The 26,552-nt window shown below is 40.5% G+C and overlaps 1 protein-coding gene across 3 annotated transcripts in view; it reads left to right on the top strand.

Moving 5' to 3' along the window:
- Positions 1 to 2,344: 2,344 nt before the first annotated feature.
- The window catches only part of GNE (glucosamine (UDP-N-acetyl)-2-epimerase/N-acetylmannosamine kinase), a 33,573-nt gene continuing 9,365 nt past the window's right edge, over positions 2,345 to 26,552 (top strand). The window contains exons 1-7 of one of the 3 annotated variants that reach the window (XM_032860585.1): positions 2,345 to 2,368; positions 8,134 to 8,339; positions 14,007 to 14,458; positions 17,617 to 17,769; positions 19,870 to 20,082; positions 23,312 to 23,399; positions 24,146 to 24,356. In XM_032860585.1, coding sequence (XP_032716476.1) covers positions 8,176 to 8,339; positions 14,007 to 14,458; positions 17,617 to 17,769; positions 19,870 to 20,082; positions 23,312 to 23,399; positions 24,146 to 24,356 — 1,281 coding nt within the window. In that variant the 5' untranslated portion in view covers positions 2,345 to 2,368; positions 8,134 to 8,175. Of the gene's footprint in view, positions 2,369 to 2,936; positions 2,973 to 3,011; positions 3,177 to 8,133; positions 8,340 to 14,006; positions 14,459 to 17,616; positions 17,770 to 19,869; positions 20,083 to 23,311; positions 23,400 to 24,145; positions 24,357 to 26,552 lie in introns of those variants that run through there. The other 2 variants (XM_032860583.1, XM_032860584.1) reach the window with 2 other exon arrangements.

The following is a 26,552-nucleotide window of genomic DNA, read 5'->3' as shown; positions in this document are numbered from 1 at the left end:
GGCAGAGAGGCAGGCAGAGAGAAAGGGGAAAGCAGGCTCCCCGCTGAGCAGAGAGCCCGATGTGGGGCTCCATCCCAGGACCCTGAGACCATGACCTGAGCCGAAGGCAGAGGCTTAACCAACTGAGCCACTCAGGTGCCCCTAAAGATTTTATTTTTAAGTAATTTCTGCACCCAGTGTGGGGGTCCAACTCACAACCCCGAGATCAAGAGTCACATGCTCCATTGATTGAGCCAGCCAGGCGCCCCTGACATGTAAGTTTAAAAGCAATATGCCCATCTTGGGGTGCCTGAGTGGCTCAGATGGTTAAATGTCTGCCTTCGCCTCAGGTCATGATGGGATCGAGCCCCATGAGCCTCATATCAAGCCATATATTGAGCCCCATATAGGGCTTCTGGCTCAGCAGGAAGCCTGCTTCTCCCTCTTCTTCTCCCTTTGCCTCTTCCACAGCTCATGCTCTCTCTCTCTGTACCTCTCTGTCTCAAATAAATAAATAAAATAAAATAAAAATTAAAAAAATTGTAAAAAAATAAAAAATAAATAAAATAAAAGCAATGTGCCCATCTTGAACATTTCCTGAGGGTTTTGATACCACTTGTGTTAGGCAAATTAATAGCTCCCGAAGAGCCATGTCTTAATCCCTAGAACTTGTGAATGTCCCCTTATATAGAAAAGAGACTTTGCCAATGTGATTAAATCAAGGATTTTGAGATGGTAAGAATATCCTGGACTATAATCACAAGAGTCTTTTTAACTCAAGGAGGAAGAGAGTCACAGGAAATGTGACAAGGAAAACAGAGGTCAGAGGGGCCACAAACCAAGGAATGAGGGTAGCCTGTAGCCAAGGAAAGGCAAGGAAATAGATGGTCCACTGCCCCCTAGGGAAGGCCGACCCACTGATACCTTAAAAAAAAAAAAAAAAGACACATATTTGAGATATTATATGTTACTTTCAAGTATACAGCGTAATGATTTGATATATGTATATATTGTGAAATGATCACCATTATGTTTAGCTAACATCCATCACCAAACAGTTTAATTTTCTTTTCTTGTGATGATATCTACATTGCTACTTTGATTTTAGCTGGGTAAAACTCATTTCAGACTCCTAACCTCCAGAACTGCAAGATAACACATTAGTTTTTAACCACTAGGTTTAAGGTAATTTGTTGTAGCAGCAATAGAAAACTAATGCACTCTCTGGCGACTCTATGTCCAGAGTCATATATCTTATTGTTCACTTAATAGGCATCTCAAATATATCCCAAAATAAAACTTTAACTCCCCAAATGTGGTCACTCCCTCAGCTTTTTTCTTATCTTGATAAATAGCACCAATCACCCAATTACTAATACCAGACACCTGGAAGTCATCCTTATTTCCATCCTTTTCTCTCATTCCCTCATACCTAATCCATAATTTTCAATTCTGCTTCCAAATTCAATCTCCTATCATCCATTTGAGTTTCACTGTCACCATTTTTAACAATTTTGTTCTCTTTAATATGCAATATGTGCATATATTACAAAACACAAAAGATATTATAAATAGGTATTCGGTGGAAAAGTCCATCTCCTTCCGGCCCTGTCAGTCGGACCAGTTCTTTATGTATCCTTCCAGATTATTTTTTTTCACTGCCACCATTCTTTCAGTGCCAATCCATTCTCCACATACTAGCCAAAGTGATATTTAATAAAATCTATTGGCACTTCCTTACACAAATCCCCTTAAAGCCTGTCCTTTTGTGGCTGAAACGTCCTTTTAGTAGCTCCAGGCTAGCCGCCGGAGAAATGCTAGTTCCTAAGTACTCTGCAACTTACAGCTTCATTATTAAATGAAATACATGAAATGCAAAAGTTAGGGTTTGAAATTTGCCTTAGAGCAAGAACTCTGGATGAGTTGTTAAGTTTCACCTGCGGTCAATTATTTAATGGTGGTAAAAAACGTTGTAATGTTTTTTTAACACCAACTCATTCGAAGTTTGTCATTGGTGACTCGGTAATTTGAAAAAGATCATTAAAAGGTCTTTTATCAGGGGCGCCTGGGTCGCTCAGTGGCTTGTGCCGCTGCCTTCGGCTCTGGTCGTGATCTCGGGGTTCTGGGATCGAGTCCCCCGTGGGGATCTCTGCTGGGCGGGGAGCCTACTTCCCCCTCTCACTGCCTGCCTCTCTGCCTACTTGTGATGTCAAATAAATAAATAAATAAATAATCTTAAAAAAAAAAAAAAAAGTCTTTATCGGGCGCCATGGGAGCCCTCTTCCGCCACCTCTTCTGCCGCTGCCAAGTTCCCCTCTGGACTTCCCCAGCCCGACTGGCAGAAGGTTTCCTAAAAGGAGGCCCAGGCGGAGCGCCTTATGATCAGCTGGTATGTGCCTTGTTTGGTTCATTATCAACACTCCATCAGTCTTCTAGCAGACACCGTCCTGCAGTGGCGAGGCTTTATCTCAAAAGATGGCTCTGGGGCGGACCGGCAGCACGACAGTATTGTTTTGGTCAGGGCCTATGAAATGCCTGAGGGAAGAGAAGGCGTAATTCTCCTTGGGGTGCAAGGCCAAAACAGCTTCCACGTGCGAAGACCCGGGCTCTCCAGCGTACGTGGGCCGCGGAGTAGTACACGTCGGGGCGGCAACCCGAGTCCGCCACGACGACTGGAGACACTCCACTCCTCTCGGCCAACCCCTTTCAAAAACCGTTTGGCAAGGGGGTGGGGCTCTTCCGGGCGCAGCCAATCAGAGGGTCGCTCTCAGGTTACGTAAGGGCGCGTTCGCCGATTCGGTGCCGGGGGGACGTGTGCTGGGGCGTGCAGGGGGCGTGCGGGGCTGGGGTCGAGACTAGAGTCTCCTACGCGCGTGGCAGACTTGCGGAAGCCGCCGCGGCTGACCTACGCGGGCCCGCCTTCAGTTGCTGCGTTCGGCTGTAGCCCGTGAGGCGCGGCGGCGGACTGGGAGGAAGCAGCGCGCCAGCGTCTGGTGAGAGCCCCGCGTCGGCCGGGAGGAGAGCATCCTCCGGGCCCCCCGCGGCCTCCTGCTCCGGCCCCTGTCTCGTGGCCTCCGCAGTCCCGCGGCTTGGACCTCCCGGCGTTCCCAGGCTCGCACAAGACCCGGGCGTCGCCCTGTCTTCCGCAGGCCTACGTGCCAGGGCCCCTCTGTATTCCCGGCACGGGGAGCAGACAGGTTCGTGGCTGGCCGCGGGCGAGTAGCCGGCGGCGGGGAAGGGCTCCCACCCACGAGCCGTGCTGTCCAGTGAGGAAGCGGGAGATAGTGAGGGTGCTTTTACGGAGGTTTGCAGGAGAGGGCGGAGAGTTTCTTGACAGACAAGTGGCCCTGGGGTTTAAAGGGTTAAACTAAACGATGGTATTGAAGATCTGCGCCGAACCCTGACTACGTTCTGAGTCTGGGCTTCCTCAGGAGCTTGATAGGTGTTTATTTTTCCTCCCCAATCGGAGCACACCCGTTAAATTGTTAGAGAACGCTAAAGTTTTGGCTTCTCCGAAAGGAGGAGTGCAATTTAGCGGTCTAAGTTAACTGTTGAACCCAGCTGTAGAGGCTCTGGAAGAAGCCAAAGCAAGCTACAGCTCAGGAATAGGTTTTTGAATTCCAGGCCGCTTTTAGATAGCCCCTTCCTTCTTGATCCTGAGTCTCATCCTTGCTGCACCGAGGGACGAGTGATATATCATGTTCTTTTAATTGCCGTGGGGCCTGGCAGGACCTGGCCCAAAGAAGTTCCAAGGATGTTAATGATCAGATACTAGGCAAACACTGGATGTGGCAGTATCCTGCATGCTGGGTTTGATTTTTGGTTCTGGCAATTATTAACTGTGATTTGGGGCAAGTAAATTATTTTGGCAGTACTTCAGTGTCCCCCTCCCCCTCTGTAAAATGGGGCTAGTGAGAGGACTGTCAGGATGAAATGGTTAATGCTTACAAAGTTCTTAACACAGTGCTTAGCACCTCAGAAGTACTTCTCAAATGTTTGTTGTTACTGTTTCCTCTGCCCAGTGACTGAGCCAAATGTTTGTGAGTCTTTTTCCACAGATGAGTGGGATATTTTTCTGGAAAGTGCTGATCACCTTTTGTCTATTTAAAATGGTCAGTCTTGAGAGAATGCAGGAAGTGGTCTTTCAGAATTGGGTTTCTCAGAGATTGCCAGTGAATTCAAGATGAAAGCATACTTCTATCGCATTTATTTGTATTTTAGTTACAATTTTGGAATTGATAGGTGAAATGGGGGCAAATCCAGTCCCTCCTGACTTTCTGAGCTTTAGGCTTGGGTGTGTGGTGGGGGTGGTGACTGGCTATGGACAACATACCTACTTCACAGTATCTATTTAAAAGAGTTCTTGTTTTGGGGCACCTGGGTGGCTCAGCGGGTTAAGCCGCTGCCTTCGGCTCAGGTCATGATCCCAGGGTCCTGGGATAGAGTCCCGCATGGGGCTCTTTGCTCAGCAGGGAGCCTGCTTCCCTCTCTCTCTCTGCCTGCCTCTCTACTTGTGATCTCTCACTCTGTCAAATAAATAAATAAAATCTTAAAAAAAAATAAAAGAGTTCTTGTTTTTAAGAATGGAAATTTCGAATGTGCTTAAAAGGACAGAAGACAGTATGACACCTTCTACCAGTAACCGAGATTTAACACATATTAATATTTTACCTTGTTTGTTTCACATCTCTGTTTATGGTATGGTTTTTTAAAAAAAAATAAATGTTAGCTAAAGCCTGAAGCCCCATTTTTCTTTCCCTTCCCTCCCTCTCCAGAGGTAACTACTTCCCTGAGTTGGTGTGGAACTTTGCTGTAGATCAATAAATAGCATACAGTAATGTTTTACACGTTTTGAAAAACTTAAAAATGGTACCCTATTGTATCTAACTTTTTAGAATTTGCTGTTTTCCTCTAATGCTCCGTTTCTGAGATTTATTAATATAGACAAATGTAGACATAGTCCATTCATTTTAATTGCTGTCTCGTATTTCACCATGTAAAGAATTGAGTTTTGCTTTACATTGTACTTTATGCAACTTAAATTGTCCTATTACAGTTTAAGTCGATTTTGTCACTCATTCATTGTTTTGCCATTTATTCATTCTATCTTGGTCATAGGGGCTCTGGTCATAGTTCTCAGTATAAAAATGTATCTTTGGGTATGATCTCTGATCCAGAGCAAATAATATATACAGGGCTGGGAAAAAATTTATTAATTTTGTTTCTGGGGCTTCTATTTAGAAAAGTGAACTAGTTAACATCTATTATGTTGGCTGGTTTCAGGTACTAATTTTAAGGTTTCTAAATATGAGACAGGGTCTTTTTCAGTTCTGTATCTCAGCTTTCTTTATAGTGCTCCGCACAGAGTAGATACTAAATGTTTGTGACACTGATTGTTTTTACTTTTGGGGCTCTCATGACCCTTCATATATTTAAAGGGATGATGGCCAGCAATTTTCAAAACTTTGCACTTTAGTTTTGATATTTTCAGTGCCTTTAAACTTTCCCATTTTACCATTCAATTCAGAAGCATAATTAAAAGCATTTTTAAAAGCAGGGGATGCAACATCAGTTTATAGAATGTTATCAGTTGTATAATATATGTTGTATGTATTTATAAGCAAATACATCTTTATTTATACATGCCTGGTTTACCTATGAAAGTATAGATAAGAACTAGTAACTTCTAGCTTCCAGGGAGAAAAACTGCATGGCTGTAGAGCACAGATGAGAAGACTCTGCTATATAGCCTCTTGTTACTTCTCAGTTTTAAACCATGTGAATGTACTACCTAAGAAGTTAAAGTTATTTTAGAAAACCCCAAACTTCTCCCTTTAAAGAGGCATTTTGCCATATTTTAAAGATTTAACTTCTTTCCTGAAAAAAGCTTTGGCCTTAGTAACATTTTTCCCTTTTTCATAGTTTATTTGGCTACTTTACTCTCGGTTTTAGTAGAATAACCTTTGAGGTATTTGGTAAATACTAAGCATTTTAGTATTGTGAGGTGACGTTTACATTCTTTTAAGATAAAAACAAATTGACCAACCATGAAAGATTTGCTTTGCCTCACCCAACAAGTTGAATATCACCAACATTTTATTCAGCTCAAATTTAATGATCAGTGAAGGAAGGATTATGTACAACAACATTTAAGACAGCCATTTTTGGAGAAACATTTTTGTCTTTAATGATTAGGTAGTGCTTAGAACTAGTGAATACAACTCTCTTGACAGAATGTCTATTTCATTATATCATAAATGCTTTCTGTTGGGTGGAATTAGCTTTGACTGGAGATTGTTGAGTTCAGAATGGGCCTAATGATGGGGCAGTTTGTGTTCTCACAGAAGTTTGAGCCTGATAGAGATGAGATGGCAGCTAATGAGATTTCCAGTGGGGTTTAGAGTTTACCCTGATTTAAAGGGTAACTCCCCTACTCCTGGCATCTTTATTCAAGCTTCTTTGTATGCCTGATGGCAAAGTCTAAATATTGACATGCTTCCTGAAGCAAAAACATTGACCTCATGAGGTGGAATTTTACATTGATACAGAGAAGTTTAAAACATCTCTTATCCCTTGCCCATGATTTTTACTTTGAATGGAGGCTATAGATGGCGGGAGGGAGAGTGGGTGGATGTGGGGAGAGGAGTCAAGCAAAAGTATATATGTGTTTGGAAGGGCCATAGTGCTCAGAGGAAGGTAGCAGCTAAAAGGGGTGAGTTGAAGAAGAACTGAAGTTTATGTAGAGGTTTTCAAGAAGAGGCAACGCTTAGACCGAGTTTTGAAGGATGAGGAGAAGCCCAGGCCAGAGGGAAAGGAAATTTAACCTAAGGGTACATATATCTACAATACTATATACAGAGATTTGGAGACTCACTGGTAAAACTATAGGTATTTTAGTGTGGCTTTGGCACAGAGTAAGGGTAATTGTAGGTCAGGGCGAAGTGGTTGGAAAAATGGGGTAGGTCCGGATCAGTAACTTGGACTTTATTCATAGGTTGTATATTCTGTTGAGCATGATAATCAAACTTATGAACTTTGGAAAGATCACTCTGAAAGTCTGTGGGAGGCAGGGCAAGGCTAGAGACAGGCGGACTACTTTGGCAGCTGTTAACAATGGTTCAGACCTAAAATGAGAGGATGGACTGGGGGATGTCCTGGTGGGGATGAAGAGGAGGAGCTGGATTTGAAAGATATTTAGGAGGTGGAGGGGTGCCCGGGTGGCTTCAGTTGGTTAAGTGTCTGACTTGATCTCAGCTCTGGTCTTGATCTCAGGGCTGTGAGTTCAAGCCCTGTGTTGATCTCCACCCTGGGCATGGAGCCTACTTAAAAAGAGAGAGAGAGAGAGAGATTAAGGAGGTGGAACTGACAGGGCTTAGTAGGTACAGAGTAAGGGACAGAGAAGACAAGGATGTCCAGGGTCAAGGCATTTGGGTGAATGGAAGTTCATAACTGAGTTAGAGAACAAGGAAGGAGGAAAGGAAATGAGGGAAAAAAATGAGTTCGGTTTGGGTGACTGACTTTAAGGTGTGTATGGGTCAGGAGATACACCTGGTAGGCATTTGGAATTGTCAGAGGTTTGTAGGCACTGGCTATAGGGGCTAATGAGGCCTTGGAGGTAGGCTTTTTTATTTTACCTTTCTCTTCCTCCACACCAATCACAGGGCTTTGTATATAGTGGGTGTTTAGTGTGAGGGTAAATAGATCTTATCCCTTATAAGATGTTATCTTGAATCTTGGGGAAGTAATTTCCTCTCTCAAGATATCTGTTTCCCTTTCTGTAAAGAGAGGGAGTTGAACTAGATCAGTTATTCTCAGTAGTCTGGTGTGTTGGTATCAGTTGTGAGGTGTGGTAAGTAATTTCTAACTAATAAAGAACTGACGTTTGCTTGCTTTTAAAAGGGAGCTGATTTATGTCACTGTTTCTTTATTCCAGTGTGTTTTCTTGAGTGTGAGAGAAAGGGGTGGAATTAGTCAGCAGGAATTTCCTAGCTCTGGATATACCAGTGGGTGTGTCACACAGGAGCAGGGGTGGAAAAAAAGGTTAACAAGCACTGTATTAAATCGTGGTTACAAGGCTTGGAACTAGAAAATTCTGTGTTTTTATCTAGGACATGTCATTCTGATGATAAATAATTTTTATTTTTGCAACTTTAGGAACTCTATTTTAAGAACGTCTCAAAACAAAAGAAACAAGTCATGGAGAAGAATGGGAATAACCGAAAACTTCGGGTTTGTGTTGCCACTTGCAACCGTGCTGATTATTCTAAACTTGCCCCGATCATGTTTGGCATTAAAATGGAACCTGAGTTCTTTGAACTTGATGTGGTGGTACTTGGCTCTCACCTGATAGATGACTACGGGTAAGATGAAAGCATTTTCTTATGATATCCTTCATTGCAACACGGTGTCCTAGAGAGAGCTTGCATCTTGTAGTCAAGTGGACCTATCTTCAAATCCCAGTTCTCCCTCTTAGTTTTTATATGGCCTTGGAGAAGTTGCATCTTCAGGTTCCTCAGTTATAAAATGGAGTGAAAACGTACGTTGTAGGTTACTGTGAAGAATGGAGATAGTGATACAAATTGTCCATCACACAGAGTAGCTGCTTAATAGGTGCTCGATAAATGATAGCTATAAATATTTTTATTATTACCTGTTACATTCAGGAGAAATGCCACTTATATGGTGTGTGACTCTAATAATGTTACTTCCTGTAATATGTTCTGTGAGTTCTAATGGTACTGCTTTCTTAAAACTCATGTATAGGTCAATAGTACATCAAGTAGTAGGTAGGAAACAAGATTTAAAAAGTTAATTTACAAGATAAATTAGAATGTTATATTGTCATTGGTATTTATTCTGGTGTTTATCATTAGGTTTATTATCACAGTCTAAATTTGAAAAATGAGAGTTGGGAAATCTTAGAGGGAACAGAATGTCTAAACCAAAGGTGAACATTCGTTTTGTTTTTGGTAATAAAGTGGCATTTAGTGCACTCTTGTGGCATAAAAACATTAATGCAGCTTCCCAAGATGGTTAGTAACGACCATGTTATATATGAAAGAAGCTCGTGTTAAAGTAAAATTGCCTTTTCAGAGTATTCTTTAAAAGCAAGGCAATAAGAACAACAAAAGTCAACAAAAACCTGCCTCTAAAAACTGATTTTCTCTAAGAAAATACTTACGAAGAGTAGAGAAGAATCTGATACATAGCTCAAAAATTCAAAAGTTTTTAAAATGTGAAATGAGGGGTGCCTGGGTGGCTCAGTGGTCTAAAGCCTCTGCCTTCGGCTCAGGTCATGATTCCACGGTTCTGGGATGGAGCCCCACATCAGGCTCTCTGCTCAGCAGGGAGCCTGCTTCCCCCTCTCTCTCTGCCTGCCTCTCTGCCTACTTGTGATCTCTCTGTCAAATAAATAAATAAAATCTTTTTAAAAAATGTGAAATGAATCCTGGCTATCTAAGAAAATCCAGTGGGTTTTCTTATATAGGACAAAGTAGAAGAAGAATTTTAGCTAGATCCTGAAATGAAGTCTAAGTGGGTTCTTTTACTTCTTTGAGAAAAGTTTGATGGGAAGATTAGTAGGACAGAGGATTTCAAGGAAATTGGGTTAGGTTTCCCCATCTCCCACAGTAAGTAAGGGTGAAAAGGCAGTATTTGTCTCATGAGATTGTTACATAGGACATTTGACTGGTATTTAATGGAAAAGTCATGTAAAGTACATTCTAACGGAAGTTGGTTGCTTCTGGGAGAGGAACTGGATGACTGGGAAACAAAAGTGAGAAGGTAGCCTTTTCACTGGAGAATGTTTCGTATCTTAAATTTTAAACCATTTGAATATATTATCTGTATTTCAAAGACATTAAAACAACAACAAAAAAAAGCTGCCCTCTATTTCAACTAAATTGATACTTTTTAAAAAAAAACAGCATTTTTATACTCTTTAAGATCTGGGTGAAAAAGGAAATCAAATAAGTCACAACAAACAGGTTAGAAATTCACTTGTTCATTTATTTCATATGAGTCAGTGATACAAAATATTAAAACATTTTAGAGCAGTTTTAGGTCTACAGCAAAATTGAGCAGGCAGTACTGGGGTTACCCCGTGTGCCCCTCTGCCTCCATACATGCCTAGCATCCCCCATTATCAGTGTCAGCCCTCTACCCCCAGGGGTACATTTGTTTACATTACATTTTGAGAGCAAGAGCATGCATGTGCACGCAAGTATGGGGAGGGGGAGAGGGAATCCTAAGCAGGCCCAACCTCACAACCCCAAGATCATGCACCTGAGCCAAAATCAAGAGCCAGCCACTTAACCGACTGAGCCACCTAGGTGCCCACCCAGGTGGTGTAAATTCTGTATGTTTCGACAAATGTATAATGACTTGAATCTACCATTATAGTATCAGAATTGTTCCAGTCCCTAAAAATGTGTTCTATAACCATCTCCATAGATTTTACTATCTCCATACATTTGCCTTTTCCAGAGTGTCATGTAGTTGGAACCATAGAGTATGTAACCACTTCATACTGGTTTCTTGCACTTAGTAACATGCCTTTAAGTCTCCATGATCCATGTATGTCCAGGGCTTGATAGTCCTTTCTTTTTAGTGCTGAATAATATTCCATTTTCTGGATGTACCATAGTTTATTTATTCATTCATCTACTCTGGGCATCTTAGTAACTTCCAGGTTTGGGCATTTATGAATAAAGCTGCTGCAAATACCCAGTTTTCAGAAGTTAGTGTGGACCTAAGTTTTTAGCTCCTTTGGGAAATAGTAAGAGCCTGATTGCTGATTTGTATGATAAGAATATACTTAGTTTTGAAAGAAACCACTGAGCTGTCTTCCAAAGTGGCTGTATCATTTTGTATTCATACCATCACTGAGTGAGTGTACCTGTTGCTCCACTGTCCTTGTGAGCATTTGGTGATAGCAGTGTTCTGCTTTTGGCCATTCTGAAAGGTGTGTAGCAGTATCTGTTTTAATTTGCATTTCTGTCATGATATAAGATGTGGAGCATTTTTGTATGCTTATGTGCCAGTTTTACATAATGTTTGGTAAGGTGTCTATTAAGGTCTTTAGTTCGTTTTTTAAGTAAGATTATTTTTAAAAAATTTGTTTAAATTTTTATAGGGGCACCAGGGTGGGTCAGTTAAGCACCTGACTCTTAATTTTGGTTTAGGTCATGATCTCAGGGTCATAAGATTGAGCCCCATGTCAGGCTCTGTGGTGGGCGTGGAGTCTGCTTGAGATTCTCCCTCTCCCTCTGCACAGCAGCACCCCCCCCCCACCCACAGCACAGGCATGAGTGTGCTCACTCTCTTAAAAAAAAAAAAAAGTTGTTTTACTCTTGAGGTCTAAACCCATGGATCAAACAAATTCTAAGAGAAATTAGAAAAATCTTTTGAACTGAATAATAAATATTACAGTGTATCAGAATTTGTGGGTATAGATGAAGGAATGCTTGGAGGAAATTTTTGTCTTCAAATACTTCTGTTAAAAAGATGTTTAGAGGGGTGCCTGGGTGGCTCAGTGGGTTAAGCCTCTACCTTTGGCTCGGATTATGATCTCGGGGTCCTGGGATTGAGCCCCGCATCTGGCTCTCTGCTCAGCTGGGAGCCTGCTTCCCCTCCACCCCCGCCTGGCTCTCTGCCTGCTTATGATCTCTGTCAAATAAATACATAAAATCTTAAAAAAAAAAAAAAAGTTTAGAGAGGCACCTGAGTGGCTCAGTTGGTTAAGCTTCTGAGATTGTCCTTTGGCTCAGGTCATGATTCCAGGATCCTGAGTTCGAGCTCCACCTCGGGCTTTCTGCTCCGTGGAGCCTGCTTCTCCCTCTCTCTCTGCCTGCTGCTCCCCATGCTTGTGCAGGCACACTCTCTATCAAATAAATAAATAAAATCTGAAAAAAAGTTAGTCTCTTAGAGTTTCTCCCTCTTCTGCTATCTCCCCTCCTCACCAATTCTCTCTTCTCTCTCAAATAAATCTTAAAAAAAAAAAAAAAAAAAAAAAAGTCTACTTCTTGGTTTGTCTCTTTTTTTTTTTTCCTTTTGTTTGGAAATAACACCAATCTTACATAGACTCTTTTGGAAAATAGACAAGCAGGGAATTTTCCCAGATTGTTTTATAAAGTCAGCATAATCTTGGGATGCCGGGGTGGCTCAGTCGGTAAGCATCTGCCTTTGGCTGAGGTCATAGTCCCAGGGTCCTGGGATCCAGCCCCACGTTGGGCTCCCTCTTTAGCAAGGAGTCTGCTTCTCCCTCCGCCCCTCCACCAGCTTGTGCTCATTCTTGCCCTCAAAATCTTAAAACAAAAACAAAAACAAAAACAACAACAAACTTGATAATAAAACCTGACAAAAACATTTAAGAAAAAAATTCAGACCAGTATCTCTTATGAGCATAGACATAAAATTAAAAAGATATATATTAAATCACATCCAGCAATTTAAAAAACAGGTACTACATTGTGACCAAATAGGTTGATCTCGGGAAATCCAGATTGATATAACATTTGAGCATCAGTGTTACTCACCTCTTAACAGAATAAAGGGGAGGCACATATGATCATCTCAACAAATACCAAAAAAAATTGACAGAATTAACCCAGTTATGATTAAAAAAAACTCTAAGCAGACTTTGAATAGAAGGGAAATTCCCCAATCTGATAAAGTCCATCGGTGGGAAAACCTACAGTTAACATAAAAAAGAGAGAGAGCAAGGTAAAGATTTTTGCTTTTACCACCTCTCTTCAGCTTGTGCTAGACTATAACAGCCAGTGTAATAAAGTGAGAAATAGACAAGAAGACATACTGTTTTTGTTAATAGACAGTATGATAGTTTTATAGAAAAATGCCAAGGAATCTATAAAATGACTACTAGACCATCCATAGTAAAATGATGTAAAGAATCTTTCATGATCTGGGAAAATATTATGCAAAATGGATTAAACAGATTATAAAATGGATTAAATAGGTTATAAAATAGATCATAAAATATACATAAAGGGGCTAGAAAAAATCAAAATGATTTACATTGGTATTGCTGAGTGGCAGGTTTAGGGATGATAATTTTATGTATTTTCCAATTAAAAATATATTTATAACAATTATATAGAATTACATTATATATTCTAAATATATCTATATTTAGGGAAAAAAAGCCAAATCTTTTTAAAATCTAGTCATAATAGAAAATTTCAAGGCATTGAGAATTCAGCTGTTATTGAAGCATTAAAGAGACTTGAAATTGCATTTTTTAGCCAACTTTTAAAATTTTTTAATTGAAAGAATTTGTTTGAGAGAAAATGTGGGGGAGAGGCAAGAGAGAAGGAGCAGACTCCCTGCTGAATGCAAAGCCAGACCTAGGACTGTAAGGATCTTGACCTGTGAGCTGAAACCAAGAGTTCGCCACTTAACTGACTGAGCCACCCAGGCACCCATTCATAGTCAATTTAATGCTGTAAAACCTACATTTACACCCCATTCCAAATTATGCTGCATTAGTGGTACAGTACAAATTCAGAAGATAATTTTCATCATTCAGAAATTTATAGTATAGTGACATGTCAAGTATTCTGGTTTCCCTATTTTTTTTAAAAAATTGTGCTTTGGTTTTATAAGTAACTTTTTTATTAGGTAGCATATTTCTTTTTAAAAAATTTATATAGGGAGAAAGAAAAGAAGTTAACCACCAAAAACTCTGGTCTCTGTTTTAATAAAACAATTCTCCTTCAGGTGCTTATCTATCCAGGTACTGACCAGGGCAGTAGTGAGACTTTGTGGGTCTGGATGTGCTATCTTGATCTGGGTGGTGGCCGCAGGGGTATTCATGTAAAATAATCAAGCAATCTATGCTCTTATGATCTGTGCTTTTTAGTTTTTGCGTATACTTCAGTTTGTCTATTTTAACAAGTAAATTTTATAAAATATTTCTCCCTTCAGGGTTGATGTTACGCTTTTTTCATGTTTTTATGGCCCTGTGTTGAAGAACATGCTCTCATATCTTTATTTCTTTTCTGCTTTAGGAACACATACCGCATGATTGAACAAGATGACTTTGACATTAACACCAGGCTGCACACAATTGTTAGAGGGGAAGATGAGGCAGCCATGGTAGAATCAGTGGGCTTGGCCCTAGTGAAGCTCCCAGATGTCCTTAATCGCTTGAAGCCTGATATCATGATTGTTCACGGAGACAGGTTTGATGCCCTGGCTCTGGCTACATCTGCCGCCTTGATGAATATCCGAATCCTTCACATTGAAGGTGGGGAAGTCAGTGGGACCATTGACGATTCTATCAGACATGCCATAACCAAACTGGCTCATTATCATGTATGCTGCACCCGGAGTGCAGAGCAGCACCTGATATCCATGTGTGAGGACCATGACCGCATCCTTCTGGCGGGCTGCCCCTCCTATGACAAGCTTCTCTCTGCCAAGAACAAAGACTACATGAGCATTATTCGGATGTGGTTAGGTACGTATCAAACTTTATTCAGTCTAATGGTGGTTTTTGTCTGTTTGGGTATGTTTCAGTTTGTTTGTTTTTTTAGAAACTACTGAATGTAGAATATTCCATTAGAATTCAGAAGACTAAAGTTTTAGTTCATAGATCTCACCCTATGGTATGACTTCAACTCTCTGAGACTCACCTTTTCTGTGAAATAGTCTTACTGGATCGAATTTTTTTAAAATCTGTGCTATAGTTTATAGAATGGTATGCTTTTAATCCATTAAATATGCTATGGGTAAATATTTAGTTACAAGGAGAGATCCTGATATAACAAGGGGGGAAAGCAAGCTACAGAATTATATGTATAAATGATGCTATTTTAATAAAATCTGTAATATAATGGAAAGATGAAGAAGTATGTATACCAAATCATTTATAATGTTGACTTCTGGTTAGTAGAGTTATGGATGTTTTGGTTTTTGTTTTCCTGTATTTTGTTTTTTGGGGGAATGAAAATACTTTTTTTAAAAGATTTATTTGACAGAGAGAGTGTGGGGGGGCGTGAGAGGGAGAAGGAGAGAGAATCCCAAGCAGACACCATGCTGAGCATGGAGCCCAACTCGGGGCCTGATCCCATGACCCTGAGAGCACAACCTGAACTGAAACCAAGAGTCAGATGCTGAACTGTGCTACCCAGGCACCCCTGATAAAACTATTTTTAATTTTAACGTCTCTCATATGAGATTGTTGGAATACTTAGATAATATTGAAGGCAGTAAGCTATAATTACTTACTAATATAAGGGGCTGTGATGATTATAATGAAAGTAAAAATTACAGTTGTACCATTAGTATTATTTCTGTAAATAGCCTTAAGTTCTGAAATCTTCACTGATCAATGATCTAGCTTCCTGGAAATTACCTTTTTTGAATAAGAGGAAAGAAAATTGTTTGATAAACAGAATGTCGTTGCTTAATTTACAGCAAGAGTACTATCTAGAGGGCAAATCAAAATCATTCTTCAACATTTGGGACTCTCCTTTTTTAAAGAGGTAGATCTATAATATAATGAAATTAATCAGTAGAAAATTGATTTAGTGGGGCACCTGGGTAGCTCAGTCGGTTAGCCACTGACCCTTGATCTCAGCTCCGGTCTTGATCTCAGGGTCATGAGTTCAAACCCTGTGTTGGGCTCCACAAAAAAATTGATTTAGTGATTGTGTGTGACAGTGTGTGTGTGCGTGTGTATGTATATATGTGTGTATATATATAGATATATATGCCTATATCTATCTATCTATATATATCTTTTTTTTTTTTTTTTTTTAGCAAGTGTGGGGAGGGACAGAGAGAGAGAATCTTCAGGCAGACTCCCTGCTGGGTGTGGAGCCCACATGGGGCTTGATCCCACAACCCATGAGATTGTGACCCTGAGACCCTGTGACAAGAGCTCAATAGACTGAGCCACCCTGGTATCTTGTGATTGTGTATATTTTTAATTTAGATCACATTAGAACAAGTAAGGAATAGGGTTTTCCTATAATGCGTTAATCCAATCTATGTATTTCTTACCCTTGCACAGATATTAGTTATCAAGGAGCCTGTCTAGATAATGCCAGTGGAACAAATTCTGTCACTTCAGTCTCCTTTTTGTATGCTGCTGCTGCTGCTGCTGCTTCTTTAAAAAAAAAAAAAAAAAAGATTTTATTTATTTGAGAGAAGGAGAGAGGATGAGCTGGGTGGAGGGCCAGAGGGAGAGAGAAAAGCAGGCTCCAGCTGAGCAGGGAGCCTGATGTGGGGCTGGATCCCAGGACCCTGGCATCAAGACATGAGCCAAAGGCAGACACTTAACCAACTGAGCCACCCAGGTGCCCGTCCTTTTTGTATGCTTTAAGTGAACACTCTTGCATTCTGATTATTCTGTTTGCTCTAGATGGATTCTGAAAAACTTGTAATGAATAGAACATAACCCTTACAAAGCAAAATGTGGCAAGACTATACTTGTGGGGCTTAAGGTTCTATTTGGAACCATTTCAGCAGCTTCTTTATAAAAAGAAGGATGACAAAACAAAAATGATTTTTTTTTGTAAAGCCAGTGGAAAAGAAAAGACAGTGAGTCAAAGTCACCCACCCGTGCCGTATGTTTTGTGCAAAACCTGTAAGTACTTCTCCACCTGCAACTTCGGATGGTATTACTCTCCTTCTAGGAAGAACAGGGTTGAGTAGGCCACTCAGAGCGTTCAACGTCATCTTCAGAACATGAATAAATAACAGTCCTAGTAAAAATATTAGCATATTGTTAAAAAGACTTGGGGCACCTGGCAGGCCCCATTAGTTAAGTGTTTGACTCTTGATTTCAGCTCTGGTCATGATCTCAGGGTCATGAGATCAGGCCCTGTGTCTGGCTCTGTGTTGGGCATGGAGTCTGCTTAAGATTCTTTCTCCCTCTCCCTCTGCCCCTCCCCTTCCCTCTCTTAAAAAAAAAAAAAAAAGGTTAAGACTTATTAAATTCCTGATAATGAAAGAAATACCACAGTAAATAGAGAACTTCACAACATTAAACAAAATGATGATACCTTAATGGAAAGTATTGTGTAGAAGGGCTGAGTGAGACAAAGCAGAGTGATGTCAGAAATTGCACATTGAGGAACAAGAGGTTTCATGTTTAGTCTCTTCCTTCCGGTTCCCACCAAGGAGAAAATGCAGTAGCCCAGAGACATAAACTTTAGAAGGTGGAAGGGTATCTCTAGGAAGGTACTGATCCAACACTCTGCAGGGAAATAGCCATTACTGTTATTTCTGCTGGCTATGCATTAAAGTCGTCTTGAGCATCATCAGTTCATTCATTGCTGACAATTCATTAGAAACACTGGTTAGAAATGGGGAAGATTTACATTTTTCTAATGCTTTGAAATATTTTGAATTTTAAAGCAATAGATTCTAGTGACTGCTGTTACATATGTCGTTTGTGGTAGCAAGCGCCTTTTGCTGGATTCTAGGACTTGTTCTTCTGTGTTCTTACCATTTGATCCTATATTCAGATACTCTGCCTGGGATGTGGCAAACTGTTTTTATCTTGGAATTTTTAAGCACAGACTTTGGGATCTTACTTTTTAGAATTTGCTTCTTCCTCTTTAAGATTCTTAACTAATGAAGCAGTGTGGTTTGATTTTCTTTGAACAGGTGATGATGTAAAATCTAAAGATTACATTGTTGCACTACAGCACCCTGTGACCACTGACATTAAGCATTCCATAAAAATGTTTGAATTAACACTGGATGCGCTTATCTCATTTAACAAGCGGACCTTAGTTCTGTTTCCAAACATTGATGCAGGTAATTGAAACTGAAGTTATGCCACCAACTTTTCCGATGTTTTGTTTCTATTATGTCTTCTTTTAACTGCCCCTTCTGTCTTGCTGATCTTACCATTGAAGCCATTGTAGTCTGAAATGCATTCCATTTATTAGGGGATTGCTGAGTTTGTAGCAGATGGAAGTTTGTGATGTTTTTGCCAAGTTTAGTAGAAACTGAATATGAAAGAAATACTTCAAAAAATTTCTCCAGCCTCCACTTGTAGTTCCAAATTTAGTCTCTTCCCTCCAGTTTCCACCAGTGAGAAAATGCAGTAGCTAAAAGACATTAACCTTAGAAAGTGAAAGGGGATCTCTAGGAAAGTAATGATCTAGTGAGTGCCATATACTAGCCACTGTTGTTATTTCTTGTTTTCTTACTCATTTATATTAGCTATACCTTGGTCTTGGGCATAGGCAGTTGAAATCTAGAGTGCCCAACCAGTTCATCCTCAAGCCTGATCTTGTTGACCTCCTACTGGTGGACGGTACTGTAGCCTTTGGTGCTGGTGAGACCTTAAGCAGGTTAACGGGAAGATGAGATATAAATGAGAAATGCAGAGCAGGGCCTGACACTGCAGAATTTTGAATTACTGGTTTAGCTGATGCCACTTACTGCTGAGATTTTAGGCATTTTTTTGATGAAGGAGGCAGGACCCTTCTCTGCAATACCAAGATGTCACCATCTTACTCTGAAGGTATCCTCTCCTAGTGTCTCTTGAATAATCTTTTCTCTTTGGAGGAAACAACGTAGGATCTTAGCTGGAAAAAAAGAAATTAAGACTCCCCAACCCAGGTTTCATCCAGGTGATGTACTAGTATTGCAAAAACCTTAATATTGATTCTTCTAATCCTTTCAATTTTCTGTAAACATTTGGTAATTAATTATATGTCTCTCACTCAGTATTCATTGTCAGAGATACTCTGTTATATACATTCCTGATAGTATACGCTTTGGAATTAGAGATATTTTTCCTCTAGGAAAAAGGGTCCAAGGAGTACCTAAATCATGTCTGGTACTCACCTCTCCTCCTCACAGGGTTTTTGATAAAATACAAGGAACAATAGGAAATAACGATGGCATCTCTTTATCATTTTGTGACCTAGGGCCCAATTTCCCAACAAAACAGAGTAGAAGTAGTGTCTGGTTTAGGCTTAAGGCCAGAGAAAGCCTTCACTGAGCCCAAATCTGAATCTTGGAATAGTGCCATCTTCTGGCATACCAAATACTACAGTAATTATAGTCAGTGACTGGCGTGCTCCAGCAGGACTGGGCATAGAGAGGTGGCCAGGCCTGCTGTAAGGACTTACACCCTGAATCTGTTACCTACCTTGCCACAGAAAATGTTAAAAAGAGAGAAAACACATGCATGTCCAGCTTTTCTTAAGTCAGTAGCTTCCTGCCCACTGGTGAACACAGTGTGGTAACATGGTATGGTGTGTAGTCCCTGTCCTGCTGTCTAACCATCTTGATAGCAACCTTGTCCCTTCTAGATGGTAGCTAGGAAAGGGTGAGAAAGAGGCAAGCCGAGCATTAATACATTTGTTTTAAAAATCATGCATTTGAAATAAAGTATCAGCTACAGTATCAGAATCTACATGTATTTTCTTGGCGCTCAGTCCGTAAGAGTGGGAGCGCTGTCCAGTTGAGCTGCTAAAGTAACTATGAGCCTAGCTGAGGCAGAGGCTCTCTGATCAGTTCGGTGTGTGCAACCCAAGACACTTCAACTTAGGAACTCCCAGCCTAAGACATAGAGACTGCTGGAGTGTCTTTGAACCTCTTAATTGCTGTTTAAGGTAGAGCTTTTACTGGGGGCATTAATAAAAAGCAATTTACATTGCTGAATCTGTCTGAAAAGTCCCAAATGCTGCTGTTTACAGTTCCTAGATGAGCTGATGCAGAGAGCTGACCAGACATTTTAGCTATTCAGCATTCCTGAAAAGATCGGTAATTAAAGTTACCATCTCCCTAATAACCATCGTGAATTTTTATAGGGTGGTTTTTTGAAGTGGGGCTTTACTTACCAGGGGAAATGGTTTATCTCATAAACCGTTTAACTGGTGGTTCTTTCCATTTTCGCAGGGAGCAAAGAGATGGTTCGAGTGATGCGGAAGAAGGGCATTGAGCATCATCCCAACTTCCGTGCAGTGAAACATGTCCCATTTGACCAGTTTATACAGCTGGTCGCCCATGCTGGGTGTATGATTGGGAACAGCAGCTGTGGAGTACGAGAGGTTGGAGCTTTTGGAACACCTGTGATCAATCTGGGAACACGTCAGATTGGAAGAGAAACAGGTATTTACCTCAGTTTGTGTCTCAGCTGACTAGAAGTATATATGGAATCAGTGGCTCCTGCCCACTGGTGAACACAGTGTGGTCGTTGTCCTGCTGTCTGACCAGTTGGATTAGCAACTTGGCCTCCGTTGGTGTAGGCAGTAGCTAGGGAAGTGTGAGGAGAGAGGCATTAAATATGGGCTCCCCCTTATACATCTGTGACATTTATCATGTATTTGAATTATTACAAGGTTTGCATGTATCAGTGCTGGAATGCACTTTTATGAACAAGTGAGTGAATGAGGTAAATGGCCAGTTGTCGCCTAAAATCTATAAATAGCACAAAGTGATTATCAATTTTTTTATGCCTCCACTTAACATTTTTATTGTCTTTATAATGTCAGAGCTAAGATTTTCTTAGCTGATTATGGTCTTTGATGGCTGTGTTTAAGATAGAATGATTGTGTTATAAGTATATGAATACCAGTCTTTCATTTGTGGGTACAGTAGAGTTCCTTAATGAATACTTTAGAGCATGGAAATTCTAAATAAGATGCCCCCTTAACGGAAGTATAAGAAGGATAATTATTAATGAATTTGCTGGTTGAGTTAGATCTTACTAATATTAGTCCAAGTTCTAATAATATCCATATAAATGTATTTCTGTAGCTAACGGAAGTATATGTACTCTGGGGGTAAAGAACTAGACTAGAATCAGAGAGGTTCGTTCCAGCTCTGCTCTTTCTGTGTTCGTAGTTGCTAGCCTAATTTTCTGTTACCTTTAGGTCTTCTTCCTCTTTCATTCCCAATGTACTACTTTGTTCCCCACTTCACAGAGAAAATACAACCCATTGAATGGAAATTCTTTCAACTTCATTCATTAAGAAGATATTTAATAAGCACCTACTGTGTTTAGGCACTGGGATTTGGTGGTACATTATACTAACCCGGGCTGAGCTCTCACGTAACTTTATTCTAGAGGGAGGGGAGATTGATGATAGACCAAAAAAACAAGTATCAGACCTTCTGGGTGCTGTGTAGCCTGTAACACAGGTAATATGATGGGATACATTAGATGACAATGCCTCGTTGAGGAGATGACACTTCAGCTGAGACCCGAGTGACAATGAATCTGCTATGTGAGGATCAGGGAGGAAAAGAGGGAACAGCCAGCGCGAAGACCCTAAGATGGGAACAAGCCTGATGTGGCTGAGAAACAGAAGGGCCAGTGTAGCTGTAGGGTAGTAGGCAAGAGAAAGAGTGATACGAGATGATGTTAGAGAAGGAAGCAGACCTCCGTAAGCCGGGTTAGATAATCTGGGATGTATTTCTAAATATCATGGGAAGCCATTTACGGGAGGAGGACACGATGTGACTTGCATTTTGGAAAGACCACTCTGCTGCTCCATGCAGAGTGGAGTATGGTGGGACAGGACTGGAAGCAGGGAGACCACTTCAGAGTTTCAGTTCATATGAGTGCTGATAGTGGCTTAGAGTACCTGGTAATAACAGAGAGGAGCAAAGTTTAGGTCTGGGGTTTGTTAGAGTACTTGCTGCTGCTTGGGTGTGAGCAGTGAAAAGAAACGTCTAGATTTTTGGATTGAACAGCGGGGTACTCTTTCCCGACAGAGGGGACACTGCAGGAGGAACACATTTGGGAGGGTGGAATTAAGAGTTCTCCAGTAGCCGTGTGAAATTTGAGATGCCTATCAGATTTCAAAGTGGACATGGCAAGCAAGCAGCTCTGATAGTTGTAGGTAGAGTCAGAGTTGGGAGATAGAAGTTTGAGAGTGATTGATAGTGGATGGTGTGTAGTTAAGATATCCGTTCATCTGCTATAACAGAGAGACCCAAAATAATAGTGTCTAAATAAGTTAGATTTTCTTTCTCATTGGTATAGCTCCATGGTCATCAGAGAATTAGCCTCTAACTGTCTTCTTGATAGATGCTCCAACTCTTGCTGTCAGGTCCACATTTTAGCCATTGGGAAGGAAGAGAGGAAAGGTGTCCTTCCTTATAAAAGTACAACTTGGAAGTTGCAAATATTTCTTCACATATCCTATCAGAATATAGTCACAGAGTCACATCTAGCTGTAGGAGAAGCCGAAGAATATAGTCTTTAACTTAATTATCAGACATGCAGCTAAAAATTCTTTTACAAGTACAGAGAAAGGGTATGGAGGATAAGGGTGCCCTCTGCCAGAAGTGTCATTGCAAACGAAGGGACTAGAGGAGATTGCCCAGGGGCGACATGTAAATAGGGAAGAGAATGGAGCTTAGGACCAGCCGCTGGAGTCCTTCAGCATTTAGAGTTCCAGTGAGGAGGAAGGGGCCGGCAAGGAAGACTGAAAAGAAAATGCCGGTGGGGTCAGAGGACATCTGGGAGAGTGATAGCAGTGAAGCCCAGAAAAGAAATTGTTTTGAAGAGACGGAGGGGACTCTGCAGAGAGCCGAAGGACTGTGTGAACCAACAGCTGAACGCTGGATTTGCAGCGGATCTTCTGTTGTCGAAGGCGGTCTTGTATGTTCTGTCGCCGCACTTAGATAAGCACGTGCCTATCCATCCTTTTGTTCTTACCTACTTATTTTGGAGGGTGTGGCATCTTTCTGTCCTGCCCACTGCTCAGCCTTCTACCCATGTTCTAGATCCCCACCCTTCCTGCTTTCCTGGGACCGCAGGGGCGTCCTTTCTCTGCCTTGGATCTTCAGCCTCCTTCTCCCTGAAGCATGCCTCGGCCTCTCACATCTTAGAAAGAACAACCCACTCCTCTCTCTAGCTCCCACTCTTCTCTTCTTAGCCAGATCTATTGAAAAATATGGCCATTTTCACTGTATTGACTCCATCACATTGGTCAGAAAATACATGGAAACAAAGAGGTTGAGCAGCCAGCTGAGTAGATGGAAGGCAGGTGGGTGGAGAGAGTGGACACACTAGACGACTAGGGCGGGGAGGGGTACGCAGGTGCTAGATTCATGCATGTCATTTATTTCAATAAATCAATAAGAACTTGATTTATTCTCTTTGGGAATAAAGAACCCTAGTGTTCTTAAGTATTTGATACATGGAAATCTTGCCGAGAGTGCTTTAAAACGTATAAAGGAGAAAAGTTGATGTTGCTCTAATGGACTCATTTGAAGTCCTCTGGGTTTCAGGTTTAATTATGAGCACAGCACAACACATTGCTAATTTCTTTATTCTTTGGACATTTCCACTTTCAAATCATTGTAATGTGTCACTGGGTTCACCTAGGGGAGAATGTCCTTCATGTCCGGGATGCCGATACCCAAGACAAAATACTGCAAGCATTGCACCTTCAGTTTGGTAAACAATACCCTTGGTGAGTATATACTCCTTCTAAAGTGATTTCAAAGGGGAGCTGCCTTGAGTACCATTTTTAAGCTGTGATCATTCTTCAGTCATTTTAACAGAGCTTTCATTCTACATCCATCGGGGTCCCCTAGCTACGAGTGAGACAGGGCTTGCTGATAGAACCCCTGTTATTCTACCAAGGGTTCAGGAGGGTAACTTCTTTTATTTGTCTCAGTTAATTAATATAGAACTTCTGCCAGGAAATACTTCTTGAGCCTATTTTGACTTTTTGTAAATAGTAGAAAATAATTGATTTTCTTTAAAAATAGTCTAGTTCAACCTTGTAATTTAGACTGCTCTCCTCTCTCTTTCAAAGTAATGAGATTTTCCTATATTTGAATGTTTGAATTCTAAAAATAACCATTTTTCCCATGAATGCAAAGATGAAGAAAGCAATAAATAAATGAATTTGTTGTCCCAAACTAGGTTACATTCTGAAATTGGCTGAACTAACATAATTTGTCCTTAATGATAGAGGCATTCATTATTGGTATCTGAGGCTGAAAATAGCTTTATTTCAGTCAACAGTAGAATTAGACCTTCTGTGAGTAATGTGCACATACTTACTGTGTTGCTGGTGATATCAGATGTTATTTTAAAATGAAGAAGCACAACTTTTTATTATCTAAAGTCTCGGTTTCTATTAGCACCATGTCATCCATGTCATTTAAAATGTATGAGAGAAGTGTTTAGTTGACTTTTTTGATATTGCAGTTCAAAGATCTATGGGGATGGAAATGCTGTTCCGAGGATTTTGAAGTTTCTTAAATCTATTGATCTCCAAGAGCCACTACAAAAGAAATTCTGCTTTCCTCCTGTGAAGGAGAATATCTCTCAAGATATTGACCATATTCTTGAAACTCTAAGTGCCTTGGCTGTTGATCTCGGTGGGACAAACCTCCGTGTCGCAATAGTCAGCATGAAGGTAAAATTCCTAAGTCTTAACTTCATATCTTATGTAAATGATTTTTTTTTAAGTATGTTTGGAAGGTAGGACTAGAAACATACATTAGAGCTTGTAATCATTTGCCCACAGTATTGACATTTGGATCCATTACAATGTTTGCCTCACTATTTTACTAAGCATTAACATTTCAAAGAAGTAAAATTTTTTGGGAATCCAAGTTAGTAGACTTGAGTTGACAGTGGAAGACCCCTTACGCAGCAGAGAGGGCTCTTGCCATCCAGGAGACCTGGAATTCTGTACTTGGTAAAGCATGGAGCGTGCTGATTACTGTCACTGTCTAGGGAAGGGTGTCAGCAAATGGTGAAGGGAATCGCATCTTCTCTAGATAGAACATGATTTTAGTTGAGTACAGCATACCTTCAATCCCGTAACCAAAAGATCAACACAGTGTTGACAGAAACTGAGAGCGCCTTCATAGAAACCTAAATGGTTCATGTTAAAATGACCTCTGATGACTTAAGAATAAACGTACCAGAAAAACCTTTGAAATATTGTAGGTATGTAAAATTTTAGGAGTCTGAGAAATGGCAAGGATTTAAAAAGTAAAGTTGTTTAGGTCAAATAAAGCAAAACAAAACATAATTTTCTCAAAAGAGACCAATGTCTCCTTTGTAAATACTCTTTAAAAAGCATTAATAGGAGGTTGTCTTAAAGATGATCTTTCTGTATCACTGGCCAGAACCCTCTGTAGTGGTCAAATTCTAGAAACATTCCTCTTAACAAGAAGAAAAGAAAGATGTTTTCTGCAACATTATTGCACATAATTCTGGAAGTTAGGAAGGGAATAAAAGCAAGGGACAGACAGCACAAGTGGAAATTGTGCACAGAGTAAAAAAATATTATAGACAATATGAATAAATAAGCTTGCAGAATTAAAAGACACCTGAGCAGAATGGTTAGATGTTAGGATAAATATATAAATATCAGTGACTTCCTACTTAACATGAACTTTTAGGCAAAGATTTTTGAGTTTTCCTGGGGCGCCTGGGTGGCTCAGTGGGTTAAAGCCTCTGCCTTCAGCTCAGGTCATGATCCCAGATGTCCTGAGATCAAGCCCCGCATCGGGCTCTCTGCTCAGCAGGGAGCCTGCTTCCTCTTCTCTCTCTCTGCCTTCCTCTCTGCCTACTTGTGATCTCTGTCAAATAAATAAATAAAAACTTTAAAAGAAATAAAAAAAGATTTTTGAGTTTTCCTGTGAGTGTTTGTTAGCTGACTGCACATTAGTATTACCTAGAAGCTTTAAAAAATATATAGATACCTGGCTCCCACCCCAAGACTAATTTGAATCTCTGGGCAACATCGGTATTTATTCAAAGTCCGGGTGATTCTGCTGCACAGTGAACATCGAGAAGCACAAGTTAGGTTTGCTTTCTTGTTTGTTTATTTAGTTTAAGTAGGCTCCACAGCCAGCGTGGTGCCCAGCGTGGGGCTCAAACTCACAACCATAAGAATAAGACCTGAGCCGAGGTCCAGAGTTGGACCCTTAACCAGCTGAGCCATGCAGGTGCCCCTAGGTTTATTTGTAATGACAGTCATTAGAGACAGCTCTAATCTTTGTAAATGGACAAAATCCATTAGTAACAAAAGAATGGAAAAAGAGCCCATTCAGAACAACAACCAGAAAAATTGTAAGAATCATGTAAACCCAAAACGTAATCTATATAAAGAAAATTATAAAACTTTAGCATATAATGTAAAGGCTTGAAAAATATCCTGGATGGGAGTGCTGAGTATTGTTAAAATGTCAACACTTTACAAATTGAATTATAAGTTTAACATTTTTTTTAAGTCTTTTTTTTTTTTTTAAGATTTTATTTATTTATTTGACAGAGATCACAAGTAGGCAGAGAGGCAGATAGAGAGAGGGGGAAGCAGGCTTCCTGCTGAGCAGAGAGCCCGATGTGAGTCTTGATCCCAGGACCCTGAGACTGTGACCTGAGCCGAAGGCAGAGGGTTAACCCTCTGAGCTACCCAGGCGCCCCATAAGTTTAACATTTTAAATGTGTAGCATTTAAAATGTGTAGTCCACATTTTAATGGGATTTTTTAAAGTTTGACAACATTGTTTGAAATTTACTCAAAACTATGCACAAGTGAGAAGAGTAAAGAATTTTTTTTTTTTTTTTTTTTGGACAGAGACAGAGATCACAAGTAG

Source organism: Lontra canadensis, unplaced genomic scaffold (assembly GCF_010015895.1).
Source record: "Lontra canadensis isolate GAN:19392208 unplaced genomic scaffold, GSC_riverotter_1.0 scaffold19, whole genome shotgun sequence".
Lineage (NCBI taxonomy): Eukaryota > Metazoa > Chordata > Mammalia > Carnivora > Mustelidae > Lontra > Lontra canadensis.
Note: the sequence above shows the minus strand (reverse complement) of the source record. Positions and strands in the feature narration are given on the sequence as shown.